Source organism: Dysidea avara, chromosome 3, assembly GCF_963678975.1.
Source record: "Dysidea avara chromosome 3, odDysAvar1.4, whole genome shotgun sequence".
In the NCBI taxonomy this organism is placed as follows: domain Eukaryota; kingdom Metazoa; phylum Porifera; class Demospongiae; order Dictyoceratida; family Dysideidae; genus Dysidea; species Dysidea avara.
This window is the reverse complement of record NC_089274.1, coordinates 8,469-31,459: the sequence shown is the minus strand read 5'-3', so window position 1 is coordinate 31,459 and position 22,991 is coordinate 8,469. Positions and strand designations below refer to the sequence as shown.

At 39.3% G+C, this 22,991-nt stretch overlaps 3 protein-coding genes across 3 annotated transcripts; all 3 read left to right on the top strand.

Annotated features, from left to right (window-relative positions):
• Positions 1–13: 13 nt before the first annotated feature.
• On the top strand, positions 14–862 carry LOC136248630 (ras-related protein Ral-A-like). Its single transcript, XM_066040389.1, has 2 exons — positions 14–227; positions 280–862. Exons 1-2 carry the CDS (start codon positions 117–119, stop codon positions 763–765), a joined length of 597 nt encoding a protein of 198 aa, XP_065896461.1. The 5' UTR covers positions 14–116; the 3' UTR covers positions 766–862.
• Positions 813–22,922, top strand: LOC136248626 (growth factor receptor-bound protein 14-like). Its single transcript, XM_066040384.1, has 16 exons — positions 813–952; positions 1,011–1,200; positions 1,258–1,395; positions 1,447–1,483; positions 1,543–1,755; positions 1,827–1,876; positions 2,141–2,215; positions 2,271–2,348; positions 2,402–2,561; positions 2,609–2,730; positions 2,780–3,016; positions 3,070–3,180; positions 3,228–3,335; positions 20,366–20,985; positions 21,775–21,868; positions 22,675–22,922. The coding sequence occupies exons 1-16, from the start codon at positions 858–860 to the stop codon at positions 22,816–22,818; spliced, it is 2,472 nt and encodes an 823-aa protein (XP_065896456.1). The 5' UTR covers positions 813–857; the 3' UTR covers positions 22,819–22,922.
• On the top strand, positions 3,375–20,359 carry LOC136248629 (piggyBac transposable element-derived protein 5-like). Its single transcript, XM_066040388.1, has 2 exons — positions 3,375–17,702; positions 18,302–20,359. The coding sequence occupies exon 1, from the start codon at positions 5,936–5,938 to the stop codon at positions 6,743–6,745; it is 810 nt and encodes a 269-aa protein (XP_065896460.1). The 5' UTR covers positions 3,375–5,935; the 3' UTR covers positions 6,746–17,702; positions 18,302–20,359.
• Positions 22,923–22,991: the final 69 nt, after the last annotated feature.

The window sequence follows — 22,991 nt, the reverse complement described above, 5'->3', positions numbered from 1 at the left end:
AAGCCTACGCCAAAAGTCTGTAATATGTTTTAATAGCGCTTGAGGATAAAATATGGCGACAACATAGCGTTTCTAGCAGAAGTGTAGAGTTGCTGACGCATTCTATTGTATTAAGAATGTCACGGGGCAAGGAGAGGGCCAGCGAATTGGCTGTACATAAGGTGATAATGGTTGGTAGCGGAGGTGTCGGCAAGTCGGCTTTAACGCTGCAGTTCATGTATGACGAGGTAACTTCGTCTAATTTATAGCGGTCTATATTATTGCAACTGTTCCGTTTAGTTCGTGGAAGACTACGAACCAACTAAGGCGGACAGTTATAGGAAGAAACTGACGCTTAATGGTGCAGAGTGCCAAATCGATATCCTAGACACTGCCGGGCAAGAAGATTATGCAGTGATTAGGGACAACTACTTCAGAAGCGGAGAAGGTTTTTTGTGCGTATTCTCCATTGTAGAAAGGGAATCTTTTGCCGTAATGAGTGACTTTCGTGAACAGATACTCCGTGTCAAAGTTGATGTACAAATTCCCATGATCCTGGTTGGTAATAAGGTAGACTTGGCTGATCGTCGGGAGGTGTCACAGCAAGAGGCAGAGGATTTGGCCCAATCATGGGGTGTCAATTATGTTGAGACTTCAGCAAAAACTCGTGTCAACGTTGAGAAAGTATACCTGGCATTAATGACGGACATCAGTAAGAGGAAGCATGGTTCAGAACAGCAACAAGACAAGCACAAGAAAAAGAAAAGAAAGTGTATTTTACTTTAGATTATTGCAATTACATACACCTGAATTAATGCGCACTAACTTTCTACCTTATATGGTAACATTTGTGTGTGTCTAGTGTCAAAACGTTTAAAATGGAGGAGGTGAAGAAATGGCTTAGCGGGTTAAATCTAGTAGTTTACTATGAAGGTTTTATCGATAACGGTTATGACGACTTGGATGCGATACGGTTAGGCACGGGTGGGGGACGTGGGATCGCTAATTGCTTAATTTTTCTGATCTTGTAGGTACCTTGAAGATGAAGATCTGGATGCTATCGGTGTTACGGATCCCAGTCATAGAAAGTTAATAAAAACTCGTTCTCAACAGCAAGGTGAAGCAGAAACGCCCGTAGAAGATTCGGGTGGTGATTTAGACTTTGCAAATGTGTTAAGCGATCTGGATAGCATTATTGGAGAATTAGGCGCCTTTGGAAATGTGAGTTTGTACTTACACGCAACGCTTTATTGTGCCGTACATCCAACATATAAATAGCCTAGTGCTCCTGCCCCCAGCGTGAAGCCAAAGCCAACAGTTGCGCCTAAACCAGTTCCCAAGCCATTTGCTAATGGGAGTGAACCAGCAACTAAAGTAACTGTGGTATCTCCAGTAAAGAGGACATCAACCGTTTTTGTGAGTAGAAGTTACTTGTAGCTATAGGTGCCTTACACTGTTGTGCTATAGGTGGAGACGGAAACTGGCCAAACAAGAATAGCAGAAGGTAGTCACCCTAAGGTTAGGATTGGGGAACACAATTTACATTGTATTCTTCTATAATAGAGGATTTTGATCTGGATTCTCTCCTGTATGATATTGTAAAATTTGATCCAAACAAAATTGTCCAGCAACAACAGCAACAGCAAAAGTCACCTCAGCAGCTGCCACAAGATGTGGTTGATGGTGTCCCTTTAGTAAAGAGTATACGATCCGAGGTAGTAGTGACACATGATGCTGCTGCAGGTGAAGCCCCTCCCTCTGAGCAGCAGGAAGAAGGTACAGGTGTACACCCTGTAATGTAATGTGTTCATATTCTTGGTAACCTTGCATTGTTGATGTGTTGATAGAAAATGTGGAAACTATTGTGATGCCAGACCTGAGAAGTGCTTCAATGATGGTATAGTTATGTGTACGTGTATGCGTGTTCAAGGATAAGTCGTGTAGCTGTATAATGGGACCTGGTGTCCACTAGGGAAGCAAACGCAGTATGGTTCATGTCTTGCATAGCAGTGCTGGATTATGCTGGCACAGTCTTCCTGTTGGTTAATAGTTTGTCCCAGGAGGGTTTACCCATGCCAACTCTAGCATCTCAGCAGTGTGTAGTCACCCTAGCTATGCTGTGTTTGACTGTACTTAGTAGGCTAACTGCTTGTTATTACAGATTAGTGAAGAAGAAGTAAAACAACGGTTGGATAAATTAGCTGAAGACCTGCGTCAGAGTCACACATTGTCAGAGGTACCTGATGGGATATGCTGTATGAGTGGTTACCATGTCTACATGCTCAATTCAGGCAGAGATACAGCAGAAGTTGAAAGATGAAAAACTGAGAATTGCTCTGGAGAAAATGAAGCTTGCTAATGTTAAGAAGGTGGATACCACTTTGCTAAGGAATGTTAATTTAGTGTTTACTGATATTGTCAGGTTGCAGTAAAGATATTTAATGCAGATGGCAGTAGTAAGACTGTAGTGATTGAAGAAGGAATGACTGCAGCCATTGTTTGCCATTTGCTGGTTGTTAAGAATATGGCGCAAGAGAGTCCCAAGTGGGCATTAGTTGAGAAGTGGGAAGATCTAGGAATTGGTATGCTGTCTTGTCAAGTGTATGTTAGTTGATTGTTTTATACCTAGAACGAGTTGTTGAAGACCATGAGATTGTAGTGGATATATACTGTACATGGCCTCGACAGAACTCTAATACTTTCATTTTCAAACATTTAGACATTAAATATGATTTATTTGAGAATCCTATAGTAAGTCAATTAGTTGAGGAGATTGTGTTTATAATAATGGGACATGTAGGGTTATTTTCCATCCCATTTATCATTGAGTGCTGAGTCAGCTTATAAACATGGAGCTCAGGAAAGAGCAGAGAAGGCAAGAAAGATTCTGTTACAAGAATATTTTTCCTCTACTCATCGAGTACCGGAGATTGAAGGAATTCTCTATTCCAAGGAAGGCTATAAGAAGCCTTGGAAGAAATTTTTTTTCATATTGCGTTCTTCTGGTGTATACTATTCAACCAAAGGAAAATCAAAGGTGAATTATCTTGTTAGTAAAAGGCAATTATTGTTATACATGTATCACTTTAGTTACCAAAGAACCTGCGAGTGTTCGTACAGTTTGAAGGACACGATGTGTACTATGGTGTTGGGTTGAAGAAGATGTTGACAGCTCCTTCTGATTACTGCTTTTGTCTGAAAGTAATGGACATTTATTGTTTGTTATGGGGTCACTGTTTCTTCTCCAGTCATCTGCTCAAGTCAACCCACCAACAAGCATAAAAGATGCCAAAGTTTTCTGCTGTGAATCCGAGCAACTTTTGAAGACCTGGGTAGCTGGGATACGATTAGCTAAGGTGGGGCTGTAAATTATATGAATTAGTGTATGTATGAATGTGTGTGTGGGTGTGTAATGTGTGTGTGTGTGTGTGTGTGTGTGTGTGTGTGTGTGTGTGTGTGTAGTGTAGTGTAGCGTGTGGGTGGTGTGTGTAGTGTAGTGTGTGTGTGTATATGTAGCGTAGTGTGTAGTGTAGTGTGTGTGTAGTGTAGTGTAGTGTAGTGTGTGTGTGTGTAGTGTGTGTGTGTTAAAGTAGTGTTAAAGCGACAGTGCAATAATTGAAGCTGTTTAAGTTTTGTAAACACCAATGATTATGCATTTGCTATGTGTAATGTAATCACATGTTTGCCGTGGACATAATGGCTGAATGTTTTGCCGAGACGTGCTAGTAAGAAGAGCAGGAAGAGTTAAGAGTCTGTTAATCATGATGAACACAACTCAGATAGTCGAGTATTTATGTTAACGTGCTTCCTATCGTGCGGTGTAGTTTTGCCAATGCAAGTCCACGTGTAAGAGAACACAACAATGCCCATACAAAGGAAATGGCTGATTTTGCATGATCTGGTAATCAAGGTGAGTAAGGTCCAGAGAGTCAACCAGTAAAAGAAGAGACGTTATCTTCGTGCTTTTTAAGAAATGATACGAACAAGCACATAGGAAATGAAGAAATAATATAGTGAACTAAGAAATCAAATCTGAACATTATTGGTTTAATCTGTTGGCAGCAAGAGTCCTTACTAATAAAGCTTCTCCGGGATCAAGATGGAGTTGGCAAAGGGTATGCTACAAAGGAGTAATATAATTGTAATGATGATCATCCAGGGTGGGTAGGACAAGCCCACATCAATTCGTAATGGCATTATGTAAGGCCCTTAGTGCTACTAAAATATATTGAAAAGAAACGGATTCTTCTACCTCTCTGTAGGGATATATCCAACACAGACGATTGTTTGTGATTGTTTGATAAATGCAGAGACTGTTAGTGGCGAATTGGTGATCACCATGTGTCATCATTTCGGAACGCTGATTTCTTAGTAACGGTTTTGTATTTCTGCACGAAAATCACACCTTCGTAAAGTACAAACATGGTAGAACTCAAATATCTATCGAACCTTGTTGAACGTCTTCATTGATATTTTGTACAGTAACCATTTGCTCACGTGAAATATTTTCAAGCATCACTTAAGTGCATTGCGTAATGTACATTAGTTCACGTGGGCTTGTCCTACCCCCCGTGATGATCATCCATGGTGGCAATGATAATGACAGGCCACCCCAAAAAATTCTACTGTGATGCAAGTGAGGTAAACACAGGCATGTGGAGAAGGCAGAAGAACGTATCTATAGTCATAATGAATGACACTTGCCTGCATAGGAGGAATGTACTGGCTGTTGGCATCATCAACAAAAGTGATAATAAAATTTCCAGCTATTGCAATATGTGTAGATTGTTACATCGTGGAAACGAGAGGAAACAGCAGGTTGTACCAGCAGATTGTGTCTGGTGAAAGCTATCCTTCACTAGATGGTAATTATCAGAACCCATTAGCGTACTTTGTAGACAAGTTGTTCGGTGTACTCATGAAAATGTTTTCTTGTTACCAATAATAGTGTATGCTTCATGTGTGTTGAATATTTATTGAATCCTTACCAAAACATCCAAGTGGGTACAGCCCTTCTAAAAAGCCAGGTTGAAAAAAGTTAAGGTGGCAGCCAAGAAATGGCTGCATTGATGCTAATGTCATCATTAACCCATTAACCGTCATTGGTGCCTTATGGAGGCTTTGTTTCTAAGTAACGTACAATAGTCGTCTGGGAATTCTTTCAACGTCAGTTTGACAAGTTTCCTGCCGACGCACGATGTCGCAAAGGGTCACGCCCACCTACCCCCCGTAACTATGATGAAAGGATCCCTCCCGCAAAGTCGATTCATTTTGCGTGAAGGTGATGTAATGGCGTCTACACAGGTTTTAGAAGAGGATTTGATTTAAGCCGTTTTTGATGGGCTTTCTGAAGAAGATGAAAGTGATAACAATGAAGACAACAAAATCTATACCTTCTTGGGTACTCCGACAGTACGGCGAGCAGACCTGATGGTGGCAAACCTTGTTGAGGACGAAGGCGAGGATCAAGAAGAACAGGAAGACCAATTTGATCATGCTGATCTGATGGCTGGCTACCTTAGTATAGCTGGAGGTGATCAAGAACACGAAGAAGTCAGTAGCACACCATTAGTAGCTAGCACGACTGGCTCAAGCAATGCTAACCCTGACACTAGCGCTATTGAAAATGATTTATCTGACAGAGAGGTTTTGGCAGCATACACGGTAAGAATAAAACCATAATTAGCATAAATACAATAGATAACATGAAAATCTAAACAATCATGTATTACAAATCAGCTACATATGTACAACACTATCTAATTACAGGTAATAACAAATGACACACATGTAATTATATTGTACCCATTTATTTATTATTTATTACATTGTTTACAAAACAATAACTATATTTCAGGGTAGTAGTAGTAGTAGTGATGATAACAGTGACGATGATGCACATCCAAGTGCTCCAAAATGGCCAAGGCGAGCTCTAGTAACCAGAGCTCAACGCCGTATGCCACGGTGTGACTGCACTACAAGGCATACACCTACGGATGATCACGTGGATACCAGTGCTGGACGAGGACGAAGAGTTAGAAGAGGTGGAGATACAGTTGATAATGATGAAGAATCGATACCAGCAGTCAGGGGACGTGGAGTAACAGCTACAAGGGGGGGTGAAAACAGTGATGATGAACAAGTAGCATTACCTGTGCGTGGACGAGGAAGATCTAGAGGTCGCAGCAGATCTAGAGGCACGGCCAGAAGTCATAGCCGCAGCACTAGAGGCCGTGGTAGAGGACGAGGAACAACAGCAACTCCAGGATCAACAACAACTCCAGGGTCAACAAATTACCTAGAGGCAGTGTCTGATAACTGGCACAAAAGAGAACCTGACTCTTGCACTTACGTATACAATAAGACTCCAGGTTCCACTGTGCCAATTCCAGATGGTACATCTTCACTAGATTTATTTTGTAGGTTCTTCACTGATGAAGTGTGGGACCTACTAGTAACGGAGACTAATAGATATGCTCACAATCATCCATCCACAAAACCCAATGCTCTGATTTATGATGATGTTGACATCGATGAGATGAAGGCGTTTATTGGAGTACTTATCTTGATGGGAATACTTCGACTGCCTCGTCTTGAGATGTATTGGAGTACATCAGAGTTACACAAATATGTTTCCACATCAGATACCACAACAAACTGTTACAGTAGACGAGGCTATGATCCCTTTCAAGGGACGCTTGTCCTTCGAACAATACATGAAGGACAAACCGGCCAAGTGGGGAATAAAGGTTTTTGTACTAAGTGATGCCAGCAATGGGTATGTTTACAGATTTCAAATATATGCTAGAAAGAGCATGGATCAGGGTGTTGAAGTGGGGCTGTGCTCTAGGGCAGTGCTGGAACTCATGGAAGGCCTAGAAGACCATGGGTTTGAGCTGTACACAGGTAATTATTATACAAGCCCACAACTGTTTTTGACCCTCCACAAAAAAGGTGTCAACTGCTGTGGAATAGCTAGAACTAATAGAAAAGGCTTTCCAAAAGTATTAGTAAAAAAAAAGGAGAACAGAAGATATTATGACTATAGATAAAACGGATCTCTTCTGGCAGTAGCATGGTTTGATCAGAAGTATGTCTACTTCATCACCACTATGCACCGAGTAGAGATGACTGAACCATGTACCATCCGTCAGCATAATCAGGATGAGTCTCGTTTGGATGTACCATGTCCTCCATTGCTCCCTGATTACCAGCAATACATGAGGGGGGTAGACAGAGGTGATCAGCTGGTGGGCTTCTATAATGTTGGGAGAAGATCTAGAAAATGGTGGAAGAGATGTTTTTTCATACCTGCTAAAATGCTCCCTTCTGAATGCCTATGTGCTCCATGGATTGGCATATCCTCATCTCCACCAGGCCAAAGGACAAAAAAAAATTGACTTTTTGCAATTCCGGGTGGAGGTGGCCACTTCACTGATAAATAGTTTTTGCTTAAGGCAAAGGGCTGCCAACCAAGACAGTGATTGTTTGACCAGGAGGAATGTGGGACTTGGCCACTGGCCTACAAAAGTGGAAAACAAGCGTGATTGTATCGTATGTATGAAAAAACACCAGACTAAACTTACCAAGAGCAGAAGTCCGCCACCAGACAAGAAATAAGTGTTCCCATTGTGATGTATACCTGTGTATTGAAAAAGACAGAAACTGTTTCGCCAAGTATCATACCAAGTTAGAATATTGGACTGACTAGCTAGCTACATGTAGCCAAATAAGTATATTGTATACTTTGCAATATATATATATATATATATATAGTAGTTACAGTATTATTATTGTGTACAACCGTCCAATTAAGTTATGTAATGAACTAATAGTAATAATATCACAGTGGTAAACAAAGCAAGACAGTATAACACACCTTTCTTTCCGAGAAGATAATTGGCTAAAACTGGCATGGCGTCTGGGTGAAGTTTCCGTTGTTTAATGGCGAGAATATGATGTCAGATACAACAAACTTTTTGGGTACTCAGCGACGTCTTTCTTACATGAAATCTTCCACGATAGGTTTAGTTTCACACAGATTACATTCACGGTGTGGCAACTCCATTTTTGTGCGCAATGTATTATACGCATGCGCATTTGTTTGAACCAGCGATGGGGAAGATGGCTTCTACAATAAAGGACTGTATCTTCCGCAGGATTTAATCGCTACTTCCGCCAATGGTATGATGGTGTTCCTTGATGCCTGTGACTTACCTCAGCCAATTGTGAAAGTGCACCTGCAATATTTTCAGTCGCCGCCATATGCGTGAATAGTTATTTTGGGGAAATCAGCCTGTTGCTTCGACTTGGTAAGAGTTATGGGATAACTGACATAAGAACTATTTTATGCAGTTCATGAGCAGTGTTTTGATGTATGGTTGCTAGGTGTTTTGTATTATATCTAACTTTCTATAATGCCAAATCCAACATTGGCACTAGCATTATTGCATTTCTTTTCACCCTAGCCTTTTAGAAGGGCTGCACCCTTTTTTCACAGCTTGGCTGTTTTGGTAAGGATATCGCTTTGTTTGTAATTGTAAGTCCCAAAGCCAGCCTAGGGTTGCTTTGAGGCTTCCCAGCTTTTAACCCTTTATTATCGAAGTTTTTTTTTATAAAACCGCAATTGTGAAAACTTTTATGGCTTGTGTGAACTGTGTGCGATACGAGTGGACCCCACCCATTAATTAACCCATCAAGCTATATACCGTTTGATAGCCATCTCTCTCTTCTACCAACACAGCTAGAATACTTACAGATCACACACACACAACTCACGCGCTATGAAGCGAAGAAAGCGTATCTTCTCCGTATCGCCATGGCATTGAAAGATGGGCGCCGCCATCTTACTAATCAACGCGATGACATCACACTATTTATTTTTAGAATCCTTATCACGTGGGGAATGGAGTAATTCTAACTAAAGCCTCCTAGTAGCAGGGAGAAGGCGAACATGGAGTTTTAAACAGGTATTATTGTTTTGTATACGCTATTTTATATTGCCAAGTGCCATAACTTGCCCATGCTTCTTCTTACCGCCGAACGGTAAACTTCATTAGAAGCGCCCGGTCCTTCTGAGCAGTTTGGTAACAATTTCAGCTTCGTAGCCCCTAGGAAAAAGGAGTTATGGTTCCGTTTATAAAGGGCACTCGTTATGGCAATATATTAGCCATTTGATAATAAAGGGTTAACTTGGTTTTTCAGGAATCATGGAAGATTGTTATTTGTGCGAATCTATGTATTGTATTGAATAAAATGATTTATCATGTATATAGCTACTGAACCTGTACGGGGTTGTGATGTGTGTCTTCAGTGAGGGTTTGTTACACAAACCGCTTTTAACAACATATTGTGCACAGGTGTATCTTTTAAGCGGTTTTATATAGTGTGTTCGTGTTCACCTGAGCCCTCGTTTCTTGTTAATAACACTTGTTACATGAGCTAGCTTCCCAAACATTTAGTAGCGCTGTGAAACCCTTTAAACGCGCTTTGATACGGGTAAGAACAAGTGAGTTATGAGGCTTTAAAAATATCCCATACATTTAGTATGGACGATTCAGGCAGCAATTTTATTCATCTAATTTGTGTACTTTTATTAATCCAGTAATGGATTATGAAGAAGACTGTTGTGAATAGTGTATTTTGCATTCTGCATAGTAACACCGTCAACATTTCAGTACACACATGAAACTAATCAAATTGCAATGTGCATACAGACTGAGAGTCTCCTAATATGAGCTACAATTTACATTACTGGTGCCTTTAATAGCTGTCAAATTCAGTGCAAGGATTGTTGTTATACACTTGACTGCATTATACATCAGGGTGAGCTCCCTTCAGACTGGAAGAGGGCATGTGTAACACCAGTATACAAGAAAGGCCCATGTACTAATCCATTGAACTATAGACCTATATCATTGACTAGTATTTGCTGCAAGTTGTTGGAACATATCATCTCCTCAGCAATATCTTCTCACACTATTGACTACAATATCATGTGTACAAATTAACATGAATTTCTTTGATTGATAATGAAGACTGGTGAATAGTGTAATTTACAATCTGCATAGTAACGCTGTCAACGTTTCAGTACAAACATGAAACTGATCAAATTGTAATGTGTATACAGACTGAGAGTCTCCTGATATGAGCTACAATTTACATTACTGGTGCCTTTAGTAGCTGTCAAATTCAATGCAAGGATTGTTGTTATACACTTGACTGCATTATTAGAGTATTTACATGACTGCTCTATTAGAGTATTTAATCTGGATAACCCGCCCACGTACAATAATCACGGAGCAAAAAAAAAACCTCCTTGCAACAAAGTCTTCAGCACAGATTAAGCTTCCTGGCCTATACTGAGTTTAATAAAGACAGATTCTATTAACCACAAGCAGTGCATACCAGAAAACGTAACTATAAGCACAATCTTGTATGACTTCTCGAGCATAATGGTGTTTTTGGCAAGAAGAAACGGCCTGGTTTGGGCTGTTTCCATCCGAAAACGAAATCAAAAATAGGTCATGGACACGTACAATGATCCATTCAGCAAGCCTTGCTACTTTTTATCCCAGGATTCTCCTTGTAAACTTTGCTATGCCTGTAAAAAAATAGTAATTATACAACCAAGTACTAAGAATAATATAAGATGCGGTTAAAATTACGTCATAAATAATAATGAATAAATAAATAAATATTAAATAATGTTTGAGATAACTACAAGGCCTAAGGCTTTGCACTCACCGGGAATAGAATCCGTGTTGGCAATCGTATAATGGGTGGAAGTTTTTGTGGAGGTGATAGAAACCACGACTATTCCTTATTACCAATTTTGTCTTACACAATGAAGGTGTCCACGTACAGTGCAACCTGTATTAGTGACCACCTGTATTGAAAGACCACCTTTGTGCTGCTATTTATTTAGTTGTATAGTTTTTCAAATGCAGCCAGCTTGTACAACTTGCAAAAGAAGTACAATGACCAACTAATGACACCACGTCAGTTGCTTGATTGAGCATGTAGCAACATACCTGCTGCTTACTTTGGGTAATTGTAATAATGAAGATTATTCAAGAGAACAGGGATGTCGCTTTCAACTCTCATGTACAATCCCTGGTATGAGAAAACTGTGCCAATCTCAGATAGCACAGTGGAAATAAAATTTCACTCATAATCTGATGTTTTCAGGAAAGAGCAGGTTGCTCTAGCAAAGAATGATGTCTCACCAGAATTGATTGCTGGATTTATCACTTGTTGGCATGAAGAGAATTGGTGGTTAGCTCATTTGCTTGACGTTTGCAGTGACACTGAGGAAGTTAAACTGACGTTCCTGCATTTACACGGTCCGTAAAACTTGTTCAAGTACCCAGAGCCCCACAATATCCACACTATACCAATGGATGACAATCTAACTCTTGTAGACCCAAGGACAAGAAGTGGTTGTGTGTACTCTGACAAAAAAGATATGACTTTGCTACCAAACAGCATCACACTGTATCACCACAGTAACAAACTTGTATTACATGCCTTTGTCACAACTTGTTTATACATGCATGCATTTAACTTGCAAAGAGTCTTCTGTGTCTGCCAACCTAAATCAGCAGAATGGGCTTCAAGGTGTGCAATACTACATGAGATATCTGCTATAATACCATAAACACTGCTAGCTACCTATCTCATAATCCCATAGAGACCCCAAGCTGAAACCTTTGCAACTAATAGGTGAATGTCTGATGAGTATCCACAATAAAATTCTAATCAGCACTTTTTGGTAGGGCAAAAGTCAAAGATTTGGAAATGTGGCTGATTATCAACTTCATCAAATCAAGACCCACGGTAGTGAGTCGCGCAGCCAGTAAAGCAGAAACGCGTACCGCAGGCAATAAATGACGCAACCACTACCGTGAGGATTTTACAGGAACGAACGTTGTCAAATTTGGCTTGTCTATAACTCACCCATCTTTTACGCTATCGCTCTGAAACTCTAGAGTTAAACTTATCGTGTCACTAGTAACTACCACACAAGCAGTGAAGCAAATCCATGCCGACTGTTTTGTGATCGAGATTGCCAACATGAAAGGGGATGTTTTGTTTTGTTTTTTTTTGTTTTTTTTTGCATGTGGTTAGACACAACCGCAGGTGCATGCATTGCGTTCCTTTGTGCATTCCGAACATTGATTGCCCTGCTATCGCTTCAGTACTATCTCGATCGTCTCAAGATTCACATCATTGATTTCACCGGACATCATTACCCTACAGTCGTAATCTCAGCACCAAACGAAGTTTCAGTCGTCCTCAGTCGACCTAGAGGCCAAATACAAGCCCCATATTGTTGTTTTCCGCAATACTCACTTGGCATGTAGGGCAATGCGTCTTTAAACTGTTCTAAAAATTTTGTTTAGATTGAAACATATGTTTTCGAGAATGGCTAGTTTGAAATTTGAATTTAGTCGCCCCCACGTAATTTGCTCTCTGTAAGAATTTAACTCGGAATTTAAAGAATGACGTAGAGCACAACTGCGGTCACTGGTTATTGATGAACTGGCGCTGTGTGTAGTTAATCAGTGCATGTAGCCACAAAGAGAAGTGTGCTGCCATAGATTATAGTCTATAATCTATGGTGCTGCATACCATCGTTCGATTTTGAAATTAGTCGCCCCCACGTAATTTGCTCTCTAAGTGCGCGGCTTAAAGAATGGCACAGAGCACAACTGCGGTTACCAGTTGTTGACACAAGCTGTAAGTAATTAGCACATGTAGCTGAAGGAAGTATGCAAAACCACCTGAAAAATTTGCAATTGTCACCATGCATTTTATAGCACCCCCACACAAAATTACACATGAAATTACAACAACAGAGGACACATGAATACCAAATAGTTTTCACAACAATAATGTAAGAATTGTACAACAATGACTGTGATATAACTGCTATGAAACTCTTCTCCAGTGGCCCGCCATGGTAGCAAGTCTCACATGATGGCATGTATATTCATCCAAACACAGTGGGAGTAACGAGTAATAAGTGCAGTCACAAGTTGGTATGACTCCATTTGTAGAATCCAGATGAGTGGGTGTGGCTCCAGTATGTCTAAACAGTTAACAAACATTCCTGTTATAAATAAGTGCTAGAGTTGCAATATAATAGTATAGTTTACAATAATACATAGTCTCCATTGTATCACTATCAAACGACACTAAGTGGAGGATATTGTTGCATCTCTAGTATGTACACTCTATCAGTACAACCTATCTTAATGGTCACCAGTATAGAAATACAACCTCTCTTGAAAAGCCAATTCCAAATTGAGAATTTATACACTGCTACCTGCTTATTGAGTGAAAGTGGCAATAAACAAGTTCCACCGATCTGATCTTGTATATTCTGTCAGTGGATGAGATCCACTTGGCCAGGACAAAATGTGACCCAAATGTCCTGGTTGATCCATACTCAACCCACTTATGACCCAGTGGCACAATGATGTGTGGACACATTACAACACATTACAACATGTGCATACAAGACATGCTACGTACCGTTTTAGCATTTCAAGTCACCACGTTATGTACGGACCAGTCAACAATGCTTCATAGTGCCCATCAGTAAACCTGAAGAAAAGTTACAAAAAATAAAAATGCACATAAATACAGTGAAACCTCATTTATAGGGCCAGCTCTGGGACCAAAAAAAATTTGGCCTGAATAACAAGGTGGCCTTATTAATGTACTGTTTATCTATATTTTGAACCTTCTATAGGTGGCCAATATAATGAGGTGGTCTTATTGAAGAGGTGGACACTAAGTGAGGTTTCACTATACATAATATGGTTAACAATGGTGAACAATATTAATGGTTAACAATAATACGCTGAAACCTTACTCAGGTCACTTCTTGTGGCAGATTGCTCTGTACACAAAATGACACATTCAGGGATAGTATTTAGATGGATGATAAAGTAACGCATTATGACTTAAATACTCATGATGTGTCACTGCTAGGCAGTATCTGATATGGCTACCATATACACAGCACTGCCAAAGCACAACATCGCACTTGCTTGCACGCACAATTTTGCTCAAAATTTTAAAAATTGATAATTAAGGGTATGGCAACTGTTTCGCTCGCAAGACTGTGTGGCAGCTGTTCCCCTTCTGTACAAGTGGCCACCAAGACAGGTCCACTGTGGATGAAAGCCGGGCATTAGATATTTGGTATTTCATGTATTCAAGGCATTCCAGGGCTTCTGGTAGTCTCAAATCTCACCAGTTTAACTCAGGCAGTGTTGTGGTCACCACTAAACCACTGGAATGCTGTGTTATGTTCATCTTATGCTTGGCTACTATGTAGTAGAACTGAAGGGATACTCTGAAAAATAATATAATATCCTAAGGATAATGACTTCATCACTTTCACTTATAAGGACCAAAAGTGAAAATTTTTACACGTTGGGCTGACAGCCAACTGCCTATGTCTGAAGCAGTGCCTTTTGTGCTCTAACAGATTGGCTACCCCCTTGCTGCAGGTACTCACTGTCTCATACACTGTTCACACTAAATCCATCTCTATAGCAAGTTAGAACAGCATGCTTCTTACCATTGTAAGGCCGCAAAATGCAGCCACCTCCTTAATAAGCTAGGTCAGAAAATTTTGTCTGTACCTGAATAATGACCAGTTTTCATTGTACTATTAGTGATTAGTGATCATGGAGGATTATTTATTAAGATACTAAGATATACAAATGCTACAACCTCTAAATATAGCAGTAAAATTTCTACCCTGGTCCAATAGAGCGATAACTTTTACGTCACAAAATTATGTTAAAATGTGTAACCGCAACTTCCGCGGGACAAAAAGTGGGGCAAATTCAATGGTGGAGCACCTTCAAGAGGCTGCAACTTGGCTTCTGGTGCTCCATTCGGCATGAAACTTACTCAGGACATAGATGAGAAACATGATGAAAAACATCACTTGGGCATCAGGTTGGTTTAAAAGGTAGCTAGCAGCTTTGATAATATAAATCAATAATAAATGCTCACAGTGGGCACAGAGACAAACTCTGCCCAATCTTGTCAGGTTGGTTTTACCCAGGTTAAAAGGATAAAACGGCTTCCCACACAATTATCAGCCATAACTCGCCCAGCACGGATCAAACTAACCTGCACTACTTAAATATTTGTTATACTACTCTCTTCTTTGTTCCTGACAACGTGGTTTCATTTAGAAAGACAGTCTCAGCAAACCTCAGGCAAAGTAAACTCGTGCCCCAATGGTATGCGTACATTTTCTGCCCCGGGGAAGTGATTATGTAACGACTGTGACGTCAGGTATTACTACTCTATCTCTAATAATCGTGAGAGACTCTAAATACAAACACATGTTTTATCATGCTGGTATGCGCTAATCGCCTTTTTACAATTAAGTTTTACAACACAAATACATGTATAGTTAGACTCACCAATTGTGTCTCAGTAGCACTAAATCCCTTCTACACGAAAAGGCAAGCAATGAGACAACAGCCTCTCAAAGATCACAGCCTATTCTGGTGCACTTATTTAGTAGTAATATAAATTTTAACGGCGTTTATTTACAACAGTACATAATTACGCGCCCCTCTATTGTCTCTGTACATACTTGCCATTTCTCTACTATTCTTATTTCATTTCACAAGAGTTCCTATTGCAAAGGCGTGGTTTCTCCGCTTGAATTAGTCAATGCGTGAAGTAGATCGAGATACTCTAATAGAGCAGTCAATGACTCCAACAGAACAGTCACGTTTCTACAAGTGCTGTATTTTTATATTGTAAAGTCTGTAAGTAGCTAGTGATTTAAACTATACAACTGTTAGGCAGAAGTTGTAAATATGCTGTAATATTGATAGCTGTGTTACAGCTGTTTTGTGACTGCTCTATTAAGAGTATCTTGATGCAGTACAAGATGAAAGGCAAAGTGTTACTAAGGGTTTACTAGTATTAGTTGACTGCAGTTGCATGCCATAAAATTACAGTTGTATTTTAATATTCTATCACTGTAATCTGGGGTTTCTGTCAAAACCATGGAAACTCACCTATTATTTTCAACAGTATATGCTTACTCTAACAAAAAGTATTAAAATCCCATCCAAAAACAGCTTGTAGCTATAAAAAAGTGCACGTCGAAGTAAAGCAGAGTTAACTGCGACAAAAAGTAATGATATTATAATGCGGCCATGTGTGAGGTGTGCAAGTTGTAAAATTAATATTAGCTAATCGGATAATACAATATTATTGTTAAAGTGTTAATGAGAACTATGTGATGCTGCTAGTTTTTAAGTGTGTGAGCATCTTCATAAATGCCATATGAATTTGATTCTCAATAAAGCAATGTGTATAGATTCTCTGATAGCAATAAATAGTTTGAGTTTGGCCGCCTTTCCTTTGCTGCTTTACTTGGACGCGCACTTTTTTACAGCTACAAGCTGTTTTTGGATGGGATTAAATATACCAAACGAAAGCTTATTCTTAGAGCTATAAAAACACCCAAGTTATGATGCTTTGAATGGTACAGCAAAAAAATAGAATACTTAATAAGCCATTCTGGGAAGTCATACAAGCAATGGTTGAAGGGACACACGACCACTTAGGCTACCCACACACCAAATTTTGTCCAATTCTGAAAACTTTGGTCAACTGATATGGATTATCCATACAGTCAATCCAACTAAAAAATTGCAGCACAAAGGTGGTCTTTCAATACAGGTGGTCACTAATACAGGTTGCAATGTCTTCATTGTGTAAGACAAAAGTTGGTATGGCCTTATCAGGAGTGGTTATTAGAGGTGTGCACCCCATATAGTAACAATAGGCTATAAAATTCCACTACATACCACAACATATTTAATTATATCTCTTGAACCCATTGTGGCCCCACCACAAAAAAATTTACCAACAATAGACCATAACCTAATTATTATTTACTAAAAAATTCGAAGCAGCACTTTTTGAAATATTAAGGATTAAAGTTTTCAATGGAGCCTTTTTGAACCTCAATTGAATTGATACCCCATAGTTTATGGATTACTTGAAAGATCAATTAACAGTCTTTAATTGTAGAAATTTTATTTTAAAATATTAACACAGTGGTGAGCTACAGTTGATTTTGTAACTCAAAATGAGATAATTTTTCATGAAATATCAAAATATTTGTGGTCATAAATCAGAAACTATGTGGTGTATGAGGCTAAAAATTGGTATGGATGATGAGCACCATAGGTATTACAAACACACCAAGTTTCGTCAAAATCCAAGAGGTGACCCTACAATTCCTTGGTGATTTGACATGGAATGACTCCTGGGGGAAACTTCACAAAGTCTCAAATTCTTCAATGATATTCTTCAGTCCTTCTTCTGATGTGGCAGCTTTCCATACCCATGCACCAAGTGTTCAGCCATGGCACGGCAAGATCAATGACCTATGTCACAGACGGTGGAAATGTCTATTCCAAATAATGCTGAAATAGTACAGTACTCCACATTAGTAGCCAACCTCCATATTGTCACAGCTAGCTGTAGGTCTATATAGGAATCGGCTTTCGGAGTCTGGTGGCAGATTTTGTCAAGTGTGGTTGTAACTCATTGGCGACTTTAATAAAATAATGTTCTCTTGGTCATTTGTAAGTTTTCCACCCACCAATCTTCTCCGAGCAAACTTCCTTTCACGGCATTCCAGTATTCTTGAGGTCTTGGTTTAACCCTTTATTATCGAATGGCTAATATATTACCATAACGAGTGCCCTTTATAAACGGAGCCATAACTCCTTTTTCCTAGGGGCTACGAAGCTGAAATTGCTACCAAACTGCTCAGAAGGACCGGGCGTTTTTAATGAAGTTTACCGTTCGGCGATAGGAAGAAGCATGGGAAAGTTATGGCACTTGGCAATATAAAATAGCGTATACAAAACAATAATACCTGTTTAAAACTCCATGTTCGCCTTCTCCCTGCTACTAGGAGGCTTTAGTTGGAATTACTCCATTCCCCACGTGATAAGGATTCTAAAAATAAATAGTGTGATGTCATCGCGTTGATTAGTAAGATGGCGGCGCCCATCTTTCAATGCCATGGCGATACGGAGAAGATACGCTTTCTTCGCTTCATAGTGCGTGAGTTGTGTGTGTGATCTGTAAGTATTCTAGCTGTGTTGGTAGAAGAGAGAGATGGCTATCAAACGGTATATAGCTTGATGGGTTAATTAATAGGTGGGGTCCACTCGTATTGCCCACAGTTCACACAAGCCATAAAAGTTTTCACACTTGCGGTTTTGTAAAAAAAACTTTGGTAATAAAGGGTTAACCCATGTGCTACGATGGACCCTACCTTGACACAGTAAGGTTAGCCAATAAATCCTATAAGTATAATTGTATTGTTTATATTAAAATGTGCAATACAAAAGGAATAAATTGTGTTGAATTTAATAGTTATTCCACGGCTGTGAGGGATTTGCTGATATATACACCCAAAGCCCAAGGGTGCAGCCCTTGGGCTGTTGGTATGTACTATCAGCAAATACCAAGCAGCCGTGGTATAAGTGATATATATCACTTAGGGCACACTTACCCAATAGGTGAAACAACTAATGCAAACTCACCCCATTTGTTTTATACAGTAGCATCTGAAGATCAATCGTGGTTTTAATAACTTGGGCTAGAACATTATCCATATGTTAAAATGTCATTAATACGTTATTAAGCTTCAACGTGTAATGTTAGAAAACATGTGATTGTGGGATGGAGTTTATATTATCATTTTTGTACTAAGTTAAGCCAACTAACTTCATTATTGGGACAGTAACTTATATTAAGTTAAGTACTTAAGACTGTAAGTTACTAACCTATTTCAGCGTAGCAGTTCAAAGGCTGATAAGCGGTGGGTAGAATTACGCATCCACGATTGCCCAAACAATTATTTTGTGCCTTCATTATCCTTTACTAACAACTGACTAGTCTATCTTAGCAAATTAATTCAGCTTAGCAACCACTACAAAAACGAGTCCCACAATATAAGGCTCTATGTCGCTCAATATAATATAATGAGTCAAAGCATATCGTTTCTTTGAATTAGCTGGGCATCAAAGTCATTGGCAAACCGCTTTCCCATGATACAGTGGAACTTCTCTTAAAAGACTCTCTGAATTAAGGAAACCTCTGTACTAAGGACAAAGGATTTTGGTCCCAACAGGTCCAATTCCATATATTTTACCTCTAAAAGAGGAAAGCCTCTATATTAAAACCTAAAAATTTTGGTCCCGAAGTGTCTGTTATTGAGAGGTTCCACTGTATTGCCCGGGCAATACACGAGTTAAACCCCAAGCGGCACCTTTGAACACACACGCTAAAGTGGTATATATTTACAAAAGAATATTCAATAAACATGTTCTTAATACATTGAGTTACACAAAGTTATAGCAGCTACTTGCATCCTCACTCGTCTCTGTTCTGGCATCGCTCTCCGGAATTTCATTCACTTCATTTTGTCCAGTCATCTTCAAAGTCTGTAATGTTCATTTCTCTGCCTAAGGGTAAAAAAATAACTGTACAGTAGTAGACACGATAAAGACACTGCTGCAGATGCGAAATCTATTGCCATTGCAACAGAGTCACGTGCTGAAATAAGCAATAAATATATCATATGATTGTTATTAATGCGCTCTCAATGTGCCATTTTGAAATCCTTTTATGCACATTCAATTCACCTTTGTCGATTCACTTGTTCAATTTGCTTTCAGTACGCATTGAGTGTAAGAATGCCTTTAAATGGCTTTGATCATCCCTTTATAGTAGTGCGTGTCAGTGTGAGTGTGTGTGTAGTAGTGTTGCACCGATAATCGGATCAGTTATCGGAAAAACCATGTATCGGCTTGTTTTTGTATATCGGTATCGGATCGGCGCCACAATGAAAAAAGCAGCAGATACAGATATATGTATGTGTTTAGAAATACATGCTCATGTGCACCAAATGATGTTTATAAATGCATTGTGTTGCATTTTCCTGCATCACAATGTTGCTATTGCTGCTTCAGTGTACCGTTTGCTATTGTTGTAGCAATACTGCTGCTATAAACATGCTAAATTGGTCCTTCACAATCAAATTTCTAGTAAAAATTGCTACAAAATAGACATTCTCTGCTATATCGGATCGGCTACGTTTATCGGCTTGAAAAAATTATCCAATATCGGTTATCGGAATATCGGGTAATTCTCTTATCGGTGCAACACTAGTGTGTGTGTGTGTGTGTGTCAGTGTGTGTGTGGTGTGAGTGTGTGTGTGTGTGTGTGTGTTTAGTGAGAGATGGTAGTGTATGTAATTTGATGTGTCATGACAAAGTTATGGTGTCATATGATGTTTCAATAGTATGGTCTTCAGTTGAGAGATAACTATCACAAGTCACATGTGACTCAATTCAAACTAGAAGAAATGGAAGGTGGTGGTGGAGAGCAGACAGTGGAACAGAGACAACAGAAACTAACTGGTATGATTGCTGAGACACATATAGACAAGGTCAGACAGGAATACCAACAACAACAAAAACAACAAATGGAAGAGCAAGAACAATCTCGTATACAATTAGCCAAACAAATGTCTGTCCCAGCTTCTTCTGTTAAACAACCATCTCCAGTTCCTGTTACTGGTGTTGTCAAACCTGCTTCTGCTGGCTTTAGTTATCCTAAGGCTCCTAGTGAAGACCTGTCCAATGGAAGCCATAGTGTTTTGTCACCAGTACATCATCCCAGGGTGCTACCTGCAGTACCCATCAAGCAATCTAGTGGAGGTGGCCATAGTAGTGGGCATGTTGCATCATCTCCAGCACAGGTTTCATCACCTCCTGCATTGTCTACATCACTGCCAGCTGTATCCAGCTCTCATTTTGTACCCTCACAACCTTCATCTCTTCAGTCGTTTCCATGGTTTCACGGTGACATAAGCCGTGACATTGCAGTGAAAAGATTAGAAGAATATTCCATGACTGATGGGTATGTGTGTGTGTGTGGGGGGGGGGGGGAGCATAGCCAAGTGGTTAGGGCATCGGCCTGGTAATCAAAAGGTTCCAGGTTTGATTCCCAGTTTGCATGAAATATGTGTGATCACCTACTAATCACATAGTGACCACCTTTCGTGCTAGCAACTGTTACTAAGCAACAGAAATTTAAAAATTAATCATGGAAAAATGGTAATCACACTTAGCAACTGTTGCTATGGTGCAAAATGACATTTACCTTAGCAATGGTTAACTAGCAACCATTGCTAAGCAACCACTATGTTGTTATGCTATGAGCACACACCGTACTGTCAGATTAATAGTGCGATTTTAGCAACTACCAGTGCAATTTTGGATTAATTGTACTCCTGCTATTGGGACTATGTGATCAGATAGTTTATCATGATAGTAGATCCAATAATAAGTTGCATAATTTAGTAGTAATTTTATTAATCCTATGCCATACTGAGATGTAAGAAATGTTAATACAGCTTAGAAATATAGCAAATCTAATCTTGTGAGTTAATTAAATAATTGAAATAAACCAACAGGCAGTTTAATTGTAAGAGTATTTCATTTATAAGCTGTTCTCATAACATGATAATGGATTACTGCAATACAATTCAGACTATTGATATTATTGCACATCACTAGTGTTCGTGTGTTTGCTTGTTTGTGTTTGTGTATAATAGTGGGTGATAGTGAGTGGAGTGAGTGAGTGAGTAATAATGTAGGAGTGTATGTGACACGTTTTTTTTTATATATATATATATATATTTCATAGGACGTTTCTCATAAGGACAAGTAAATCATGTGTTGGCACATATGTATTGACAATGGCAGCTGAGGGAATTATTCGCAACTTTCAAATTCAGCCTGTAAGTGTATTGTGTTATGCACCATTTTTCTCATGGCATAAATTACTGTCTTGTGTAGTCAATTCCAGGAATAATTTTGGGAATAATAGGTCAATTTAAAAAGAATTGCCAGAAAGAATAATTGGAAGATTTAAAAGCATAATAGACTCCTGCCTAAATACTTCCTATTAGGAGATATAATGAGGCTGTACTATAAATATATGATGCACAGCTTGCATTATATGAAAATTACAAAGGAAGATGCTAGTGCTGTGAGGTGTTATGCATAGGACTTGGTATTAACAGTAGCTTGAAGAGTCTAGGAAACTGGTAACGCAAGCTACACTGTTAACTGCACAAAACGTGTCTCACAATCACATAGTAGTTAAAGCACCACTGTGAGTGTAATATGGAAAAATAGCACAAGGGCGTGAACGAGAAACTAATACAGCATGAGGCAAAGGCAAGTGCTGTATTCAGCTTGAGACTATGCCAGGGTGCTGCTATGCTTCATATTGCACGAGCGTGGCAGTGCTGTACTGGTTTATAGTGCTTTCTGGTCACCTTTGTTCTTAGGATTCAATAGTGCAGTATTTTCCGTATGCATACTGTATTTCCCTTTTAGTGCTGTATGGAAATAATAGCATTTTTGTTCATTTGATCTTTGCCCACGTAAGTGCTTTAAAGTATTTATATCCAAGCATGATATTGGTATCATGATACAACCAGAATATCATGATATTCCAATATATTGCACATCACTATACCACACTATACTGTACACCTGGATTATTGTATTTGTCAAGTTGTGATGTTTTATTTTACAGCACTCTAGTGGCAGCTCATCGATGTCAGTGTTGTACAGGATTGATGATGGTCCTGAGTTTTCTACTATTCAACAACTGATTAATCATTATGCAAAAGATGCTGACCGGCTGCCTTGCAAGCTATCACATTTCTGTCCAAAATGACAATGAATGTTCACAGCACACACACTCACAGTATGACATCGTGTGTAATATGTACAGAGTATAAAAATTAATAGTGACAAATGCTAATTATATATTATTGCTTATTTGTACAGCAGGGTCAGTGTTGGGCATAACGTGTAATGCAGTAACGAAGTAATATAATGCACTACATT

What these genes read in the sequence shown, in the direction of transcription:
- LOC136248629 (XM_066040388.1), top strand. Translation starts at nt 5,936, where the DNA reads ATGCCACGGTGTGACTGCACTACAAGGCATACACCTACGGATGATCAC.
- LOC136248626 (XM_066040384.1), top strand. Translation starts at nt 858, where the DNA reads ATGGAGGAGGTGAAGAAATGGCTTAGCGGGTTAAATCTAGTAGTTTAC. An exon ending in CCAAACAAGAATAGCAGAAG is followed by an intron (nt 1,484 to 1,542) that starts GTAGTCACCCTA and finishes CTTCTATAATAG; the next exon opens with AGGATTTTGATCTGGATTCT. An exon ending in ATTACTGCTTTTGTCTGAAA is followed by an intron (nt 3,181 to 3,227) that starts GTAATGGACATT and finishes TTTCTTCTCCAG; the next exon opens with TCATCTGCTCAAGTCAACCC.
- LOC136248630 (XM_066040389.1), top strand. Translation starts at nt 117, where the DNA reads ATGTCACGGGGCAAGGAGAGGGCCAGCGAATTGGCTGTACATAAGGTG. An exon ending in TGCAGTTCATGTATGACGAG is followed by an intron (nt 228 to 279) that starts GTAACTTCGTCT and finishes TGTTCCGTTTAG; the next exon opens with TTCGTGGAAGACTACGAACC.